This window comes from Emys orbicularis, chromosome 14 (assembly GCF_028017835.1).
Source record: "Emys orbicularis isolate rEmyOrb1 chromosome 14, rEmyOrb1.hap1, whole genome shotgun sequence".
NCBI classification, from domain to species: domain Eukaryota; kingdom Metazoa; phylum Chordata; order Testudines; family Emydidae; genus Emys; species Emys orbicularis.
Window position 1 is genome coordinate 22555965 of NC_088696.1, and position 20992 is coordinate 22576956.

Consider the following 20992-nt stretch of genomic DNA (forward strand, 5'->3'; position numbering starts at 1 on the left):
AAACATTAAATTTACCTCCTACCTCATCTGTTCAGATGTACCTCATTGACTACCACTGTCTGCACAAGAAACAAAGCTTTTGTAATCTATTTCTGCAGAAATAATTGCTGGGTAACAAACAGAAGACAACCCTTTATTACTTTGTTTCCAGTCTTCTTCCTATATTGAGAAACTGTAGATGAAGCAAGAATTAATGAGCATGAACACTTAAAGTAATTTTCATTGATTTTCTTGTGATATCGGAGAGTGGAGGTTCTCAAAAAAGTTTGCAAATAATGTGTAAAAGAAAGTTAATATTATTTTCAGGTCATCAGAATGCTAAGCAAAGAATAAATAAAGGATTTTCCCCTTTCTTCTGCCCATCCACCCACCATCTACCCCGCCCCCCAAATAAACAAAAATCAGTAAGAAAAATTTCTTAGCCTTTCAAAACCCTGGAGCAGATTCTCACTTGGTGAAAATCAGTGTAATCCCATTTGATTTACACTAGCTAAAAAGCTAGCCCTCTATTTGAACGTGCTGTGGAGTTAGCTTTCTCTGCCAGTGTTCAGCATCATTCCACATGATTCTATAGAATTCTAATATAAATTCTGGTCATAAACAAAGAAAAAACAGATGGACAGAGAATATGATGAACAATTTGTGTCTGTACACATTTTTTCTCCTCTGTTAGCACCATTGAAATGCATGATTTTTTTTATCTTTAGACTTCAGTTTTGCATTTCTCTTCATCTTGGTTTCTAGATACATTGTAAAAATCTTTTCAAAATATTAAGGAAATTACATCTAAGTCTCACTTTTAATATGTGTTCCATGTTTGTGAATGTTCCTTCATACATCAAATGCGTTGCTTCCCACCAGGTAAACTACATCTTATTGCTTACCATGTCTGTCTCTGCACAACATTTAGTTCACAAGGCATAAATAACAGTGTGTTATATAAATAATTACATGCATGAAAGGTTGTAAAACACTGAAGATGTATTTGTACTTTTACTTACGAGAACATTTTAAAATGATTGCCTTGTTCAATGTGTGGGTTTTTTGTGTGTGGAATGGGGCACACACGCAGAAAATTTTCCAAAGTTTTTTTTTTCCTTTCCTTCAGGTCACACTAGCATTATAGTTAGCAAATTGATAAGGTTCCACTGTTAAGCTTTATTACTTGTGACATGAGCCTATGACACTTTATAAAAAGAAGTAATCCAGAACAATCTCTAGGTAATTAACACCTAGATAAACAAACATAAATTTCTATATTGCATTTATTTGGACTACCACTCAAATATGCGTGAACCATGCTTTTTTAATTAAAAGATAAATCTATGTGACACTTAGCCTCAAACTTAATTATTCAGCATAGTATAATAAAAAATAGAGCCCATTAAATGTGTCTTGCTCTGTATTTCTGTATTAACAGCAAAACAGTTCACTCTGGGATCATTTAAATTTTCTACCTCCTCTTTTCCTATGATTTCCCTGTTCGTTGAGACTCTTTAAAAAACAAAAACAAAAAAAAAAAACAACCGAAATACGATTAGCAACACCAACAGGTGAGGAGCTGCAGAACTCTTCACAATCCCTTTGTATCGTGCTCAGCTGGATTACACTTTTAATATTACATTACACTATAGTTTTACCTTCCCCTTGCCCCCCGCCCAACCTTCCCCATGGAAACATACTTCCACTTTGGTAGATCATGCCAAGCAGTGATACGCAGAAATGAAAAACACAATACTTAAGAATAATTTCACTGGGATCGTGCTTACAATACACAAGGTGAGATTTTTATAATATACTGTTACAATACAGATGTTAAACAGATAAGGGAAATATTCAATTCCCAAATTACAGTAGACGAAGGGGTTATAGTCCTTATAAAAGTTTCAACAAGAAACATTGTCTTAAAGCTGAGAGCAGCTTTCTGATGTTAGGTAGAAAGACTCTTGTCAAAACATTCACCATCTGCATATGAAGGCTGCTGATCAGCTGGGCTAACAAAAAATCTTTACAAATTGCCTTTTTTTGAGACAACAGGATTTAACTCTTTCAGACATTCTGTTTCCCGTGGAACAGCGTGGCTGTTGTTGCCATGTTTTGTGGTACAAGGCCTCATGGTGGTTCTTTTCCATGGTTCCTAAAGAATATGCAAACCATTTAATCATAGGATTCTATTATGCATGTTGGATAATAAAGGAGATTGTGTTTGTGAACATTTCCATCGAGGTGCAGAGAAATTGTTTCCGTTCAATATATCGGGATCCACATTTTCATTCAATGTCTGTTGAACCTGAAAGAAGGCGTGAAAATCTTTGGAGGAAAAAAATGGTTTGTTTTTCCTGGCTCCTGGAAACAATGACCTCTTGATATGAAAGCACCCCTGGAGCAAGGCAGAGTAGAATTCATATACTGAAGCAACTAGATCTTGCCTTGGCAATTTTACATACTATACTTCCCAGATGAGATAATGGGTTACATCAGGAAAGGTTGTGAGAAACCCCAAAATATGTATTAGTCATTTTGATGACCTTCTTGAATTTGAACCCAAATTTGATCTACTAAAAATGCAATTTTTCCTAATTACATGTAGCTTTTCATTTTTCTCTTAAATGGTACTAGTCACATGATTTGTCATGGCAATATTTGCATTCCGCCCATTAAACTGAAAAGTCAATTCCTAGATGTAACTTTCAACAACTGATTAACTCTGAATTTCTTCATTGCTAGTCTTCTGTTCTTAACACTGCTAGGTAATTTTGTACATTAGCTCTACTGGTCACACACACACAGGGATTGGAGAATCAGCTCAGCTCAGCTCCAGTATGACATTATTAGCAGAGTGTGAGCAGTTTCATCTAACTCTGTTAAAATTTCCCATTGTTGTTTCCTTCTCAGTTTTCCTGTGCAAGGCTCCCCTCTCCCCCTACTTTCTGCACTTTAGAAGTATTTAGTCTGCTTTGGTGCATCCATTTATTGATATGAGTTAATTATTGTTACTCTTTTCAATGAGTGTCAGTCAAGAACTTCAGATCCTTTAATGTAGTTGCTTCCAAGTATGAAAATCAAAACATATACAGGAAGAATAATGATGCATCCGGTAGAATATGAGGGCTCTTGCACTTGCAAATTCCTTTAAAATGTAGGCAATTTTCTTTACATGCACCATTACAATAAACCTCACAATTTTCTAAAGCCAAGTATATGATCTATACAAACAAATGTGTTTTAACATGAAACATGACTATATACATTACAGTATATGATACACACTTTAAACACTTTAAAATCAATGCTTGATAGACCCCAAGGCTTTTTTCTGTAGTACATAATTAGTATTATATAAAACAATTATTACTACATGCTAAAACAGATTTCCACAGTCTTTCAATTAGTCACAATATATAATATATCTATATCTATATACTGTTTATAGATTTGTTCTGATTAATAAGTGGACTGAGCACACACACCCAGCATAGTACACTCCAGTAACTGCCTAACAACAGTGAATTTACTGACATTATTTTTTAATATCTGACAAAGCTGCAGAAAGTAATGTTTTAAGTGTTCCTAATAAACATATGCAAGTAGGAAAACTTTTTTCAGAGGTAGAGGTTTTATTGCGTAAAACACTGGATAAAACTGTACTGCTTCAAAGACAATTTTTATTCTAACAGCAGAAAGAAAACAGTCATTGCTGAAAAAACAACTTTTAATACTTCTATACCAGAATAAAGTTCTGTCAACTGATGTATTATAATAATAAATAATGACCAAGAATAAACTTTAAATACAAAGTTTTCTAATTGTTACAAGCATAGCAACAAAATCCTCTACTCTATTATTCTCAGATTTCCTCCAAGATAGAAATTTTTCTTTGTGTAGGAATGTAGACAGTATTATGACCAGTATCACAGACTACAGAAGTTACAGAGAAAAAACTTGACATGTTTAGATATGAGAAGCATGATGATATTCAGAAACTGACAATGCATCACTGCTGCTGTCACTTGTTTGTATTACAAGTTACAAATGTTCTGGAAAAAAGGTCTATGTCAGAGGGGAAAATAGGGACAGTAGCACCGGACCAAATGGAATCAACACACACATCACAAAGAACGGGAGATGTTTCCAGTGTCACAAACAGAATTATTGCCTGTCGTATCTGAAAATGCTCAGAAGACACAAAAGAATACTGAAAGAGCTCAAAAAGTGCAAGAAATGGAATGTGGGCTTTTTTTTGTTTTTTTGTTTTTTTTTGTTTTGTTTTGATGTTTTTTTTTTTTGCTAAGATATTGAAGGCGGCGCAAACACACAAAAGCAAGCGACTGACACAGTCACCAAACACAGTAGTGCAGTTAAAATCCTAAAGCTTACTACAGTCAGAAAGTTTTCAATAACATTTCAATCCTTTATCTAGGATCATAGAAACAGTTGCATTAAGTTTATCAACTCGATTTAAGTAAGGCAGTGAGAACTATTCTAGAAAAACAAGAAAAGCAGCTTGCTCTGTGCCAGATGGGTCCAAGTTACACAGTGACCTCATTTAAACTGAAACTTCAGTTGGATGACATCCTTTCCGACAGCATATGCAAACCGTATTCCTTATTAGCCTGAGATTTTTTTTTCCAGTCTCAGGATAGCGCTAAGAATTTTATTTACATTGATTGCAGTTTAGTATTTTTTGTAAACTGCTTTAGGCAGAGCTGAAGTTTTAAGGCCCTGGGGTTTTACTCTGTGCTCCCAGCCTGCAAAGAAATATTGACTTTTTTTTTTAAAGTCTGGATTATTTTGTTTTAGAAGAAGTTAATACTTCTCTACTATCATAATAAACAGATAAACAGCACCGATTTTGCTTCTATCAAAGGAAGTACATTAAAAGGCTAAAATTTTATGCCATTCAAGCAGATTTAAGAATAAACCATTACCTATTATTCTTACTTTTTGTTTTTATTGTGTGTTTCATTGTAGTCTCTCAAAAGCTTCCTATATGGCAAAGAACTTAATAAATTTGGAGGATCCAATCAGTAGAAAAGCTAAAATCTGCAAAAATATAGAACACATTTGTTTTACAAAAACAAAGAAATATTAGCAAAAACACTTTTCTTCATTAGAGACAAAGAGCAGGATGTTTGGATTCATATTTTAGGTCAAGCTACTTTATAAGAGCTTGCTCCAGAAGAAACTCCTGCACTATGTCTGTAACACTTATAAAACCTAACAAATGAAAACTAACCATGACTGGGGAATCCTTCATTCAAGTAAAAAAAGAAAGAAAAGAAAGAAAAAGAAACCAACCCGCTAGTTAATAATATTCTGTTTCTCACCAGCACCTTCTACAGATAAGGTTGACTAGTTTCACTAAACAATGTTTTTTTTATATATTGTACTTCTACTTTTACAGCAACCTACTTCTTCATCAACAATAAAGAAAAGAATAAAAGAATTTCCCTCAATACTGAAAGTTGATCTAAAAAAAATGGAATTACACAACCAATCTGCAATCACACATTGGTCTTCAGATTCTTTCTAACCATTGATTCATTTGGCTGTATATTAAAAAAAAACTGAAAATGTAATATCACAATCCTTTCCAATATAGGTCAGTACTGACCCCAGCTTATGGGCCGTCTAAGATTTCTCCTATAGTGCAGTTGCAACACCACTTGAATTGATTTTCTCTGCAATGACAGCTCCAGTCAGACTGGCACCATGGCAGTCTACCAACACATCTCATTACTATGCTAGGCAAATGACAGCAGCTGGTGTCATATTATAAAGGTGTTTTCAACAATGAAAACACAGCCCCTCAATCTTCAAGGCAACACTAAATCATTTAGACGGTATCATTTTTCTGTTAAGAGCATTATTTTTGGACAAAGACCACTTTGAAGTTTGAAATCGCTCTGCTTTTTAAATAACTAATGACCTCCTAACATTTTAAAATCACTTTATTATCCCACCTACATTGTTTGGAAGTACTTGTTGCCAGGTAACAGTTTAGCAGCCATTTTCAAGGGCTGGGAATTATTTTTTTCTTTTTGTAATATATACGTGTATATATATATATATATATATATATATATATATATATATATTTAAATGTTTTAACCATCCTCTACACCACTGGGAATTTGTACACAATTCTTTTCCTTGGAATGCAGTTATCAAACTCTTACCCAAATGCATACCTAAGAACTGTGTAAAATAATATTGCAATATACAGATTGATTTGTTCAGCTGCATTACTCTTGGGCCTTGCTGCCCTCCTCTGTTAGCTCTGCTGAGCTCCCAGGTTTGACAGCTGCAGGTTCCTCTAAATTCCCAGAAGCCTCGGAGTCAACTCTGGAGCGCTTGAACCTGCGATCTGGATACTGGCTGTTGTCAAAAGGCATGCGATGGACACAAAGAACATGGGTCTTCAGATTTCCCTTCTGAGAGGCACTGTATGGGCAGTATCGACACTGGAAAGGCCTATGACCTGCATGACAGACAAAAGTCTGGTTAGTTTTTCCTCATATTTACATTTTCACTGCAAGCCAGTTCTTTGCAAAGTGTAACAAAGAAATACGGCTATAAGGAAGTGCTGCATGCATTGAGCAACAATAAGAAATTCATAGTGCTTTTGTTGAGTTCTATTCATACAAACTGTATTGTTAAAAACTCTTTTTCTGGGACATTAAAGAAAACTAAGCCATCCCCCCTCCCTTCGTTAACATAATTGTTAAGCATTCACTCTGTGATCCAGTCTGAACACTTGCAAATAAAGTTAACCATATAATAGGTTCTTTTATATTTGTTGATTATCTAGAGCAATGCACGAATGACAATGTGCAGACCCCACTCTAATAAACATACTTTGTCTTTGGGTGGGTTTCTGAGGATAACATTGTATGTTTCATTTTATGCACATGGAGTTGTTGTGTTGTTTTGTGTTTTTCTGAATGGATAGCAATAATGGATTGAGATAAGCAAGCCCTCAACCCTGCAAATACTTACACATATGTGTAACTTCACTGCATTGGGACTACTCATGTGAGTAACGTTATGTAGGTGCATGAGTGTTTGCTGGATGGAGGCTCAAAACTATAGCTAACTTAAAAATAAAATATCCAATCTAGATTAGAAAAGGAATGTTACTACACAGAACCTGATGTATGCTTGTGTTTGAAATAGTGACTGAAAAAAAGGCATGAATGAAACACAGCTCTTTTTAGTCAGTCTTGCAATGTGCTTTACATTATTTTTCATATTATTGTGACTTAGAATCTTGGTGCTGTATCTGGTATTGGAGGTTATGTTTCAGCAATCACATTTCAACCTATGCTGGGAAGTTGTTGATGTGTTTTACTGGAACTTTATGAGCTTTGTCTCTCAAATTAACTTAAACCAGGACCATCTGAGGTCAAATGCGCTTAGCTTGCTTTAATTTGCTCAAATAAATGAATAAATAAATGTGCCAGACCATCTACATAAATCCAGGACAAGTGAAAAACAATATCCAATATCCACATTAGAAGAGCACTTTTTCCCATCTCCTGTTTCTATACTACATACTACCTATGAAGCAGAAGGAGTAGTAGTAAAGTACTGTAGGTGTGAAAGCACTGCAGTGCACATAGTGTGGGAAGGGGCCAAGAGTGCTTAGCTCGAGAAATGTCACAGGCAGGTGAGCTGTGGCCAATCATCATTTAGGTGTTATCAAGTTAGTTTTACATAAGTAAGTGGAAGCTGTGTAGCCTGGTCAGACGTTATTCCCATTAGAGAAAGAGGTCTGAAGTGACACCGGGATTACACTGGTGGTGTTCTGGATGGTGTGTGGTCAGGAAAACTCACTCCATGTAAGAGATGTCATCAGCTGATCTAGAGTGCTCGGGCCCCTAAAACAACCCACTATTTTTAATGGAAAAAGTGGGAATTAGCACCTGAAGACTGAGTCCACACACAAGATTCTAGCTGCTCCTCAGGAGGAGCGAAGTGTTGTACCCAGAACAGAGACCTATGGGCATGTTTCTTCAAGCAGGGATACGACATTTGTGTATGGAGGAGATGCCTGCTCATCATCAATGAATTGATGTCAGTTACGTGAGGACAGAGTCCTGCTCCAGAATACAAAATATTTACATTTGCCTAAATGGATCCATAGGACACAGTAAGCTGGTTTCTACCTAAGTCTCAAGGTTCTTCTGCGCCTCAGATAGGGAGATGAAGGGAAACCTTCCAGACAAGGTACTCAGGGAAAAGAGATGAAACCCAGAAATCATTAGTCTTAACAAGGGAAAATTTCCAAGGAAAATTTCATCTTGGAAAAAGTAATCGGGAACATAATGAATAAAATTAGGAATAAGTAGTTATAGAAATAGGAATGGGTCAGGAATTTCACAGAGGAATTTCAGCAGGAGGACTAGAAACAGAGGTCAAGGAAGAGATTACAAGACCTATTCAATGCATTTCAGGATCAGTCCCTTAAATCCAAAGGACTATATGTCCATAACTGCACTCACAACGTGTTTGAAAGTATCAGTTATATTCTTCCACAATCCACTTTTGTGCACAGAAAATGGGTGCAAAACTGAATGGGTATAAAGAAGGAGATTCACTGAAAATATGATTTGCATTGTTTTGGAAATTCTAAGGTAGGTTGCAAAACTCAGAAGAAAGGTCCAATAAAATCATTCCATTTCACAATTATCCCTTCAGTTCATAGAAGGAAACATTGCACCTTGGAAAGAGACCTCAGTAATAATGTCTGAGTTTGGTCTATTTTATCCTGGCAAGGGTGTTTGTAGTTTTGATTTTAAAAATTCCTTTGTTTGTTCATCTGGTGGTTTATGCTGAGGATCACAGTATGTGTATTTTAAACTGAAGGCAGAACCTATACTGAAAATCCTGGATCCTTTATTTGCTGATGATAAGTAATATGTTGATTGATTGATATTTTATATATATCAATATATGTGTGTATGTATATATACACACACACACACACACACACACACACACACACACACACAGTACCTTCCATCTCAGGATCTCAAAGCATATAGAGAGGTGGGTAAGTATTATTACTCTCTGTTACAGATGAGGAAACTAATTTACAGAGAGATTAAGTGACTTGCCCAAGGTCACATGGGAAGTCTTTGCAGTCAACAATCAAATGCATATCTCCTGACACCAAGTTCCTTGATATCACCATAAGACTACACTATGTGCCTGTTGTCAGATTCCTTTATGGAAATGAGGTCATCCTATCTGATTAAAAGGACCACTGGAATTTATTCACTGACAAAATGTTTGTCACAAAATGCATGTAAAACAAATTCTTCCTATAGTGAATAAATTAGCCATTACTGCGTTGTAGTGAATTTATATTTTAGGATATATAGTAGCTGTAAATACAAGTGAAAACATCAGTATAATGAAGTCTCTATATATTAGTAAAGCTAATTTGCTATAAACAGTCTAGTGTCTGCAAAGGTTTCATATAAGAACACTTAAAATTGCATAGACTAATACTGTCATAATGGGGGCCTCATCCAAAACCCATTAAAGTCAATGAGAGTCTTTAAATTGTCTTCAGTGGGCTTTGGATCAGACCAACGTAGAACACTGTTACCGGTTTCTTTACCTCCTGTTAAGAGAAGGTTACCTTTCTTTCCCCTAACATACTTCTATTCATCCATCCATTACATTTTAACTGATTTAAAGCATTGCAACCAGATACCAAATTATATTTCTGCAAACTTCAGTTTGTATATTACAAGCACACACAAAAAGCCCTATGTTAAATGAACATTATTAAGGTTGCAAAGTCAAGCAGTCAAAAAGTTGGGAAATGCCAGAATTAAAGTTGCCTTTGCAACCTTAATTCAGCCCCCTTGTGTGTCTGCATTACAATACAGTCTTTAACAACATGATCACAGACTATTTTTTCCACAGGAACTCTGCCTAATTCAGTGCACAGAAGGGATGGTGCTCACTTAATGAGTAGCTATTCAATATTTCGTTTTATTTTCACTGCTCAATGTCCAGCCATAGGCCTCATTCATGGCACACTTTTCAAACCCTGCTCTGAAGACTGAATTATTAATTTTCTCATGGGCTTTTCTATGGTGCTCATCACTACAGTATCTGAGTGTATCACAAATATGAATGAATCACAACACCCCTGTGAGTTGAGGGGGTGGTCGTATTCTCATTTTACAGATGGGGAATAGAGGCACAAAGAGATTAAGGTCAAAAGTATCAACTAATTTTGGGTGTCCAATTTGAGACATCTAAGACCTTACTTTTCAGAGTGCTTAGCATTATATAGCGCTTCACATGTTCAGAGTACAGCTTCCTTTGACTTCAGTTGTGGCGATGAGTGTGCAGCGCTTCTGCAAACCAGACCCCAATGTCTCACGTCAGACACCCAATTAGCAATAATTTGTTGAGAAAACTGGTTTAAGTGACTTGCCTAGAATGACACAGGAGCTCTGTGGCACAGACAGGGATAGAATCTAGTTCCTCCAAGGCAGCAATCAACTGCCTTAACCATGAGACCACCCCATCTCCTCCTGCAATCCTTTGTGAATCTTTTGCATTCACTATATACCTTCCAACTTCTGCAACAAATGAGGCCGGAGTCCTACAGACAACAGCCTCTTATTCAACCCTGATTCATCCCCAAAGCAGCTCCAACCTGTGCATTGAATGAGGCAGGGGTCTTGTGGGAAAAAAATTATGTGATCATGTAATTAAAGACTGTATCATAATGCATATGCACAAGGTTGTAAAAGCAACCTTAATTCTGGCATTTCATAACTTTTTAGTGTTTGACTTTGCAACCCTAATAAGTCCCTTTGTTTTAACAAGCAAAATGAAAAAAACCCCACAGAAATTCTATCATGTAGCATCATGAACCAACACCAACAGAGTTGGGGCCTTTAGATCCACCGCACAGACCTCTGCCACTTGAGCTAACAGAATAACTGACAGCAGTAGTAGGTTGACATCCTCTTTGTGGACCAGCATTTAGAGAGGGACAGCTGGTTTCTTAGATATTTGTTGACCTCAGAGGAATGGTGAGGCTCAGGAATCTTATGTTCCAGTTCAGGCTCTGAAATTGAGTGGATCTAGTGGGATTCTTCTGCTCATTTCCTTTTTTCATGACCCTTTCTGCTCTGCCCCTCCAACCTGTCCCTTGTCCTAGTCCTCTCTTCCCCACTTCTTGTTCCTCATCCCAGCTCTATTTCTTCAACTAGCCAGTCCCAGTCTCCACACAGCAGGCTTCTCATCCCAGTCTCCTTAGCCAGCAAATCTAGTCTCACCCCTCCTGACTCACCCTCCCTGTCCCAATTTCCCCTACTCCTAGTCCCAGGCTCAGTTCTCCCTGCATCTCAGTCCTTATCAAATCTATCTCCCCTCCCCCTTCATCTCTTTACTTCTCATCCCACTGGTTCTCAATCCCAGTCTCCTTGCCAAACTAGGGATAGTATCCCCCTCTGGCTCCTCATCCAATTTTAGTCCCCCAACCCATTTCATTCCCTGGCCCCAGTATCCTTGCCCAACCAGTTGCAGTCCATCTTTTTCAGATCCTCATCTCAATCTCCTGGCCTAACTCGTCACAATCCCCCCTGGATCCCAGTCCCAGTCTCCTTGCCCAGATAGTCCCAGTATCCCTCCAATTCAACTCCCAGTTGTCTCCACCAGCTTCCAGTCCTGGTTTCTGTCCCTTCTGTCCCACAGGCTCCTTGTTCCAGTCTACTTCCCCCTCTAACCCCACCACAGATCTGACTTTGGTTCCATTCTGGGTGGGAGCATGCCCAGTGTGGCCAGAATCTTTTGCAGAACTTAACTGCTGAAATCTAAGAAGTCTCTGCTGAGCATGTGCAAATCATGATTTTTAAAAAGCGTAGAACATTGTCAAATTAGGGCAGATTTGCACAGGATGGCAAAAGGCATGTCCCTGATACAAAGGCCACCCACTGACAAATTTCAAATCCCTGCTCCAAAGCAAGAGGGGTCCCAGAGCTTTTCAAAAAAAGGTCACCACTTTTCTTTTTCTTTTTTTTTTTTTTTAAACACTGGCAAAACAATGTATTTTTCTTAGCCTTGCTCTCAGAAATGGCTGAACTGGTTTGGTTGAAATTTTCCAAAATATTCCACCTGAAGCAGACACCTAGAATGGAGGAATTCAGCTCAAATGGTTAAAAGGTTTGGCAAGTTATAAGAAACTGCAAACAGAGTCTTATAATAGGAAGTATAGGCAACATGAATAACAAACAACACACTAGCCATGCCTACAAAATGTGATGTCATTTATCAGTTCTTTCGGGTATTAGCTTGACCATAAGTACTGATCATTAAAAATAGTAATACCAATTCATACACTGATCCATTAAAGTAATATTTAAACAAAGAATTCACAAAGCAAGGAGTATTTGTAAAAAAAAACCCTCATTCCATTCAGTATCACAAAAGGTTCAAAACTGTGCAACTGTATATGGGGAACATAATTTATTAATTCAACAAAATTTAACAAATAAGACCATATAAAATGCACCTAAATGGATTCTGTTCAACGTTGTCTTTTTTCTATTGCTTACTTTTTGAGGCCATCAAAATTTCACATCACTGCCATATGAAAAGTAAGTACACAATAAGTTAATTTGTATTGTCACAATACAGTACAACTGTGGTAAAGAGCACATTCATTTTTAATCCAGTATGAATAATATATAAATATGTATACAGAGTGAGGGTCAAAGGAAAGCAAGAGGAACATTGTTTACAGCAGAAGTAGTACAAAAACCAGAGATTATTCTTACTTGCAAAGATAACAATATCTGCAATTTGCTTGTAACTAAGGGACAAAGGAAAATGCCCATTTCTCTTGGGTAACCCATCCATTAATTACGGCTCAAAACTTGTTGTGGGCAGCAGGTTCTTAAAATAACCCTTCCTAGATAAGTTGGCAATAAATTTATAATGTTTTATCTAGTGGTGGTTGGTGGGTTCTTTCTTTGCAAGTTATAGGTCATACGTATTCTACCTTCTATATATCTTCCAATAAAATTATTTGAAAGCCCTTTAAGAAAAAGAACCCTGCCTGATGGTTCAGAAGATAATGTGTAATGCATTGTGTTGCAGTGTGGGAGAATCAGGTTAGAGGCAGGCCAGCATGGAGAGCAAATTATGGAGTATCCTTCTCAGATATGAAGGAGGAGTCGGAGGACACTATATTGCTTACAACTCAAACAACCTGGTGGTAGAGTAGCACACTACATTGCTTGCACTTCAGTGTCTGAAGACCTTTCAACCCTGTGGACTGAGAGCAGAGATTGTAAAGCGATGGAGCTACAAAAGAAAAACAGGAAGGATCGACTATAATTGGAGTAATGGTGCCGGGAAGCAGTTGTGGAAGATGCAGAGTGCCCCTGAGAGATGACAAGTACTCTCAACATCCACTGAGGCCAATGGGAGTTGACAGCACTTGGAACCTTGTAGGTCCAAACTTAGAAGTGGAGAAAGCACTAAGGCCAAGATCCTCAAAGGTATTTAGGTGTCTAACTCCCATTGAAATTAGTTAGGCATCTAAATACCTTGAGGTTTTGGGCGTAGGACTCAGACTTGGGCTGTCCCAGTTTGTGCGTCTGCCCTGGGAAGAATACAGAGCTTGGACAGGATGAACATTCTGGTCTTGAAAAAGAACTAGCAAATATAAAGAAAAAATTCCAACTCTTTAGATTCTTCTGCCTTTTAAACAAATATGTTGCTTTGTTAATTTAGACTTTGAGAAAAAAAATGTTTGTTTTGTTTTGTTTCAAATTTATGATCTGATATGTTGCTTTGTGACATGTAATGTCAGCCTGCATCAGTCACATCGTGTTAGGTTTCATAACATGGCATGACTGATGCAGTCCAACATGGTGCATCAACGGAATGGAATTTGAAAATGCAGGTTTTGAGAAAGGCACAGATCTCAAAGTAGGTTTTTATGACCATATAGGGGCAACGATGTCTACAGCTGGAACTGAGGGTTTGTCAGTGAGTTGTTTGCCAAACCCATTTTGCATTGGTATATCTTTAAAAATCAAACTGTGCCACTGTCGCACATAAAAACCTCAATATCAGTATAATCAGGTTACTGACTGTACACTGCTGATAGTTGCTAATTTACCAACTTCGATATGGATCTATTATTTAAGATTCACACAAACAGGAGAGTGAGAGAAAAAGAGATGAATGCTGAAGTATTTTTCATTGAAAAAAATCATTTACATGGTGAAGCTGCATTTATTCTCCACTCCTAAAAATATTTGATTGGCATCCAAATTCTAGAAAATTTTCCACAAAGAAACATCTTATTTTGTGGTATTACAGGCACATATGTAAGGGTTTGCATTAAAATGTTAAAATGGGCATTGGATTAGTCACATGGATAAGATCAGGAATTTATTCCAGATTGTTAAGAGAGTACTAATAGCAGCAAAATCATGGCTTTCTCCCAAAGCAACAAGAAATCAGTAATTTGAAAGAAAAATGCCAATAATACATCATACGCACAAGCCGTCTGTTGTCCCCACTACACTACTTTTTATTATATTGCATATGTGTACATATATACACACAGGGAAAGAGAGACAACTGCATACACACAATTTTACTTATAAACGTAGAGAAAAGGATGAAGAAAAATATAATGATGAATGGAAAACAAATGCTGTGCAATGTACTATAAATTATAATTAAATCCTGAGAAAAATGTTTACTAAATATGACATTTGTTCCCTTAAAATGCAAAAATGACAATGTTCATATGACAGAATGCTCTGAGTGTTTCTCATTAGGTGGCCGATGGTTCTGAAACCTTGTAACATTATTACCATGTGTTATGATAAGTTAATTTCAAGTTTCTTCTTTACTGTAAGTACATGCTTTTTGGTGAAACTTGACAATAAGTCCCATCACCTCTTACAGATGACCACCTTATTAGGTCACTTTACGTTTTTTGAGTCATGACAATGGAAGACATGTCATGCTCTTTTTGTATTTGTAAAGTCTACTTTAATTTTCCTCTAGGAGAAGAAGAAGGATGGTCCAGTTATTAGGATACTAAGACTCCAGAGACCTGTGTTCAATTCCCTGCTCTGCCACAGATTTTCTGAGTGACCTTGACCAAGTCACTTAGTCTCTCTGTGCCTCAGTTCCCTATTTGTGAAATGGGGATTACAGCACTGCCCTACCTCACAGTAGTGTTGTGAGGATATCCATTAAAAAGTGTGGGACACTTGGATACTCTGCTAATGGAGTACCCATGGATAGATGTCAAAAGGGAATTGTTGAAATGGACTGGACCATAATTTGCTCTGTTTGTTGTTGATATAGTTGGATTTCCAACTGGAAATGTGCTCTACAGTTGCTAGGAGCAAATAAAGGAACCTACTGATTCCCATTTAGGTACAGTTAGAATTTCAAGCGGGAGGTAGCAAGCACCAGTAGATGCATATAGAGAAAGGTTTTTAATGTTCAGAAGCGTATTTGACCAGATGCCAAGAAAACACATCAAGGAAACAAACAAACTTAGAACATGCTCCTGACCAGCCCAAATGTAGGTTCTTCTTGCCACCAACTTAAAAATCATTTCTACCAAGAACAGCTGCTTTTAAATCTTTGTTTCCCACGAAAATCCATATCAGAGGTAGAATCGTGATTTAAATATACCCATGGGCATTTGCCATCAGAAGGAACAATTCCAAGATGGTGGCCATATGGTTTCTGCCTGACAGGACAACCTTTCTGAATGACTCCCTGGCAATCCCTGTGACCATCAGCTTGGAAGTAATTGCATAATGCATCTTCATGGCTCTCACAGTTTGGCGTTTCAAAAGAACTAAATGCCTGCTACCATTTTAAGGTGACAGCAGTATAGTATGCAAACAAAAATTTGAAAAGGGAAAAATATTTTCATTTAAAAATTGGCTACTACTCTTGTGCATTCCATTTTTTTACCCACAAATATTGATAAAGATTTTTACTATTCACAGCAAACATCCTAAATACGGTCTGTATTACCCAATAGACCAAAATGGCTCTAAAGCAGCCATTCCAATTGTGTGCATAATAATATGGATGGATAAAAGCTGAATACATGTATTTGTCCAATAGACAATAATGGCTCTGACTGAACCATTCCACTTTATTGGTCTCACACTATGCATTTATAAAACTCCCTGAATACCAGACAGATTAGAACTGCTACAATCAGATTGATACATGCAATAAAAGTTTCCCAAAATTTCTGACTATATATTTAACCACACACAGGCCCTGGAACAACTCATGGAATGTTATTATTTACCCAACTCTTTTGGATACATAACAACATACCATGAAATGATTTTTCATTTATTAAATTACAACAAAGAAATTAAATTCAATGTAAATGTAATGTTGAACAGACAAGCTTTTAAATTAAGAGAACTGTCTGATATTCTAAACAATTGACAGAATACAAGTGTAGACAAAGAAGTACAAACAAATGAATTTTAGAAATGATTGGAAAAGTTTTCACCTGTCATGACTGGAGCTCGGGGTTCTGTGCTTTACCTGCAATGCTTGATGACATCTCAGACACTACTCAAGCTGAATTTCCTGTGTTACTATAGGGTTTGATTCTGCAAACACTCTTAAGAACAGCCAGAGAGACTACCGATGGTGGGAGGCACACTAAGGACATGATTCAGTCAGAGTTTAGCCACAATGTTAATGCATACAGAGTGCAGAATAGCCTTAGTGTCAGGTTAGCAACTACTGAAGGATCTCCCCTGCACAGGGAAGTGTTTCACGTGACCCCAAGTTTTGGGGAAGGGCACAAAGAGCACCTTTGTGTCACTTCCTCACTTGTGCTTGAAGCTAAGAAAATGGCCTAATGGGCCTACTCACTTGAGTAAAAGCATAAAAATGTATAGCCTCAGGCTCTCAAAGATGGTAAAGTTGTCATTGGTTGTAGCAGGGGAAACAAGCAAAGTAAGAAAACAAAATTCATTATTAGTTTTTAAATGTATTTGTAATGTTAAAATCTACATGATGGACCAAATTATACTCTCAGGTACCTACTTGGCTCCCTCAAAATCCAAATAAAGGCGCAGTCTATGCATGATTTGGGATCTTAAACAGAGTTTAGTACTTCTGAAAAGCATTTCAGTTCACTATTTAATAATCTTAAAGGTATATTATAAGCCTAAAGAAGCCAGGAAAGTGCTAATGTTAACACTGAATTCCTTTCATTGCACCATTAAAAGAAACAAGCTATGTTACAAAAATGGAATTTAAAGCAACAATTCAATGTGTATCTTAGGTCAATGATTCTCAACCGGTGGTCCGGGGCCCCTAGGGGGGCACGAGCAGATTTCAGGGGGGCTGCAAAGCAGGGCTAGTGTTAGACTTGCTGGGGCCCAGGGCAGAAAGCTGGAGCCTCGAAGTGTGGAGCTGAAGTCAAGGGCTCCCAGCCCTACACCTGGGACTGAAGCCAAAGGCTGAGCAACTTAGCTTTGTGGGGAACCCTGTGACATGGGGCCCCAGTCAGTTGCCGTGCTGGCTACCCCCAGGGGTGAAAGTAAGGTGGTACGGGCTGGTATGGCGTACCGGTTAAAAATAGCCGCTGGTACCAGCCCGTACAGCTGACTTTAAAGCGGTGCCGCGGCAAAGGACCCTGCTTAAAGTGCTGCCATGGCAGCACTTGAACATCATTGCCCTCCCTCCCCAGGCCACCGACAGGCAAAAGGAGCAGCTGCCCTGGGGCTGGCAAACACTGACCCCCAGCCCTGCCCCTTCTGCCTGAGGCCCCGCCCCTTCTGGGAGCCGGAGTCGGCCCCCGTACCGGTGAGAGTTCAATTTTACTTTCACCCCCTAATGCTGGCCCTGGCTTTTATATGCAGGAAAACAGTTGTTGTGACACTGGTGGGCCATGGAGACCAAAAGAAGAAAAAGAAAGTAAACAACTCCATATGTAAAACAGCCAGAAGTAAATCATAACAATGTAAGAATGGCCATACTAGGTTAGACCAATGGTCCATCTAGCCCAGTATCCTGTCTTCTGACAAGGGCCAGTGCCAGATGCTTCAGAGGAAATGAACAGAACAGGGCAATTATTGAGTGATCCCTCCACTTTGGTCCGGTCCCAGCATCTGGAAGTCAGAGACTTAATACGTGGGGTTGCATCCCTGACCATCTTGGTTTATAGCCATAAACTTATCTAATTTTTTTTTGAATGCAGTTAGAATTTTGGCCTTCACAACATCACCTGGCAATGAAGAAGTACTTCCTTTTGACTGTTATAAACTTGCTGTCTATTAATTTCAAATCAGTGTCAGACAGAAGCTAAACCTCACGTGGATGTGAAGTCACTCTTAATAAACAGAAACAATTAGCAAATTCTATCATTTTCCTTCATATTTATGCTTTCAAATCATTAATCAAATCAATCATCAAACATGAGAAGAAACATCTCTAATTTTACCATTTTTACCTTCATTAACATGTTATCTATTGATGATGGTAATAAAAATATAAATATTTATTATATGAAAATGGATGCACTAAGACAGAGGAGTTTGTATACTGTGTTGAGTAATCTAAATTCCAGAAATAGCTAGATTAAATTGCCCGTGGTTAAATGCAGACTGTATTTCATATTCCTTGAAAAGATCACCTGACAATAAAAAATAATTTTTTCACAGAGTAAGATTTTTAAAACAGGAATGTCTGATTTAAGAATAGAAACAGATACAAAATCATCTCTTGTGGAAGAAACTGGTACATTCAGCTTGGGAAAAGAATAGTTATTATTTGGTATAAAATATTTTTTCTACAGGTGGGAGTATGTTCTCAACTCTCTACAGTTTCTTTCAAATATGTATTGAACATTGTATGACACATTGCACACAGCACAACACAACACAGTCTCCCCAAATAAATACTTGGGACTTCACAAAACAAAGGCTTAAGTATTTTAAATTGCCTGCCAAATTGTCTATATATCTGGTGTAATGCAACATTTTTGTGCACAATAGCACGCCATTTTGCTTTTGACACAACAGTGTGAGTTAAGAGCAAAATGCCCGAGAGTACCCCAAATGAAGTTAGTGGGAATTATGTCATTCGCTGAGCCTGGAATGTCAGCCGTAATTCTGATTGTCCAATGCTTTGGTAGATTTAATTAAATTTAAATAGATGTTCAAATTTATTCATTTTGGTTTATATACACAAATAGATCAAAGAGTTCTTATTAAGGGTACTAGATGGTAAGCTATCCTGGACAAAATTTAGAAAGGCAACTGTTGTGAAAATTTATAATTCCCACAGTGGCCAGGCAAAAAATATAAACTTTCATTCCTCCCCCATGTCACCACTCTCACAATAATTTTCTCTTTCACCAAAGGCCAGAAGGAATAGATGGGCAATTCACTGTCCCTAAAGATCTGTAGGTTCTGGCTAATTCAGACAAAGGGTGGGAGTGAATTCCAAAGTCAAGGATGGATTATACACTGCTAACACATCCCCTTTCTTTCTATCACTCCGGTTTGACTGTCTGGGCAGATTGCAGCTAAGGAAGTGTGGCAAAGGAGATATGTGGTCTCAGAGGTAGATACCATTTTGTTCTTTAATATAAATAACTGATCAATACAGAGTTCTTCTAAATACTGTACCTTGCATGATACAAGCTTAGGTAGTATACTCCTACCCCTTCTGTGTGTGAAGACATGAGTCAACTCATGTTTAACCCAATCTATTGTTTTACTTGTTCTACTACTTCTTTTACATTTCATCTACTAATCATATCACTGGTTTTCAGTTCTGAGGAAACACACTTCTCTGCTATTAAACTCTTGACCAAACTATCTCAAGTTCTCCTGCAAGCTCTTTCATGAGAAATGTCAACCTCCTGCTCCCTCAAGTGCTTTCAGTAGCCCAATGCACTTTTAATCTTTCAAGGGATATTTAGCTTTGAGCATGAAGCACTATGTTCAGTTAAGTGAGGGTTTCCAGGATAAACCCTGCACTTTGGGGATATGGGACTGTAGAAACAGAGATTACAGAATTATGGAAGTTACTACTGGAAAAGGCCTAATCAGTGATCTTGTTTTCCTGCCAGTATATTCTTACATCCTATGTTCAGTCCCATTTTAATATATGAAGCAATGAAGATATTCCCCCTGGGAAATTATTCCAGTCTAATATGTTAAATATTACTGTTATATTTCCCCTAATATTCAGCTCTTCTTCTTAGTTCAGTTTTATTGCTAGTTGAACACCCACCTCCTTTAGACCACCCTAACAATTTTCTCCCTTTTCAGTATTTACACCTCGTAAACAATTGAACAAAGTCAGTTCATATCCCCTGAGGGTCTGGTGTTGGGAACACGTGAGCATATGGGTAACTTTTTTTCCTGTAAGTAGTCCTATTGACCTCAGTAAACCTGATCATTCAGATACATAAGGCTTTGTGTCCTAAAGCTTGTATCATTATTTCATCAACATTTCCTTGTAAGTTACAAATGTGTAGAACAACCCAAAACTAATATGGGTAACCACTGATTCAAAGGACTTAATTATTCATAAATATAGTAGTGCTTTCTCTATCACTGTTGCCACTGTCTTGAATTTGTTTATTTTATTTGGTGGAGTGGCAATAAAACAAAAATCTCAATCACAACTTTCAAAGGGCCAGATCCTCACACATTTTATCAACAAAGTTATGCAAATTCACATCAGGTGAGGATGTGGCTCTGTGTGTGTATCCAGGTAAAGATTAGGAATTTCTCCTGTAGGCCCAGATTCAACAAATCACTTAAGTATGCAGTTAAACAATGGGATTAGTCACATGCTTAAAGGTAAGCACGTTCTGGAGTACTTGCTGAAAGGAGGCCTTAAAATGTACTAAGTGTTTTCTACATCCAAATGTCACTTAAGATGAACATGTTCTTCTTTAATTGTAGTTGTTGCT

General features: G+C 37.5%; 1 protein-coding gene across 1 annotated transcript in view; it reads right to left on the bottom strand.

Moving 5' to 3' along the window:
* Window positions 1-6245: 6245 nt before the first annotated feature.
* Window positions 6246-20992, bottom strand: part of ZNF536 (zinc finger protein 536) — a 226591-nt gene continuing 211844 nt past the window's right edge. Inside the window, exon 4 of the mRNA XM_065416755.1 lies at window positions 6246-6481. Within this exon, the coding sequence (XP_065272827.1) occupies window positions 6246-6481 (236 nt within the window). The remainder of the gene's footprint in view (window positions 6482-20992) is intronic.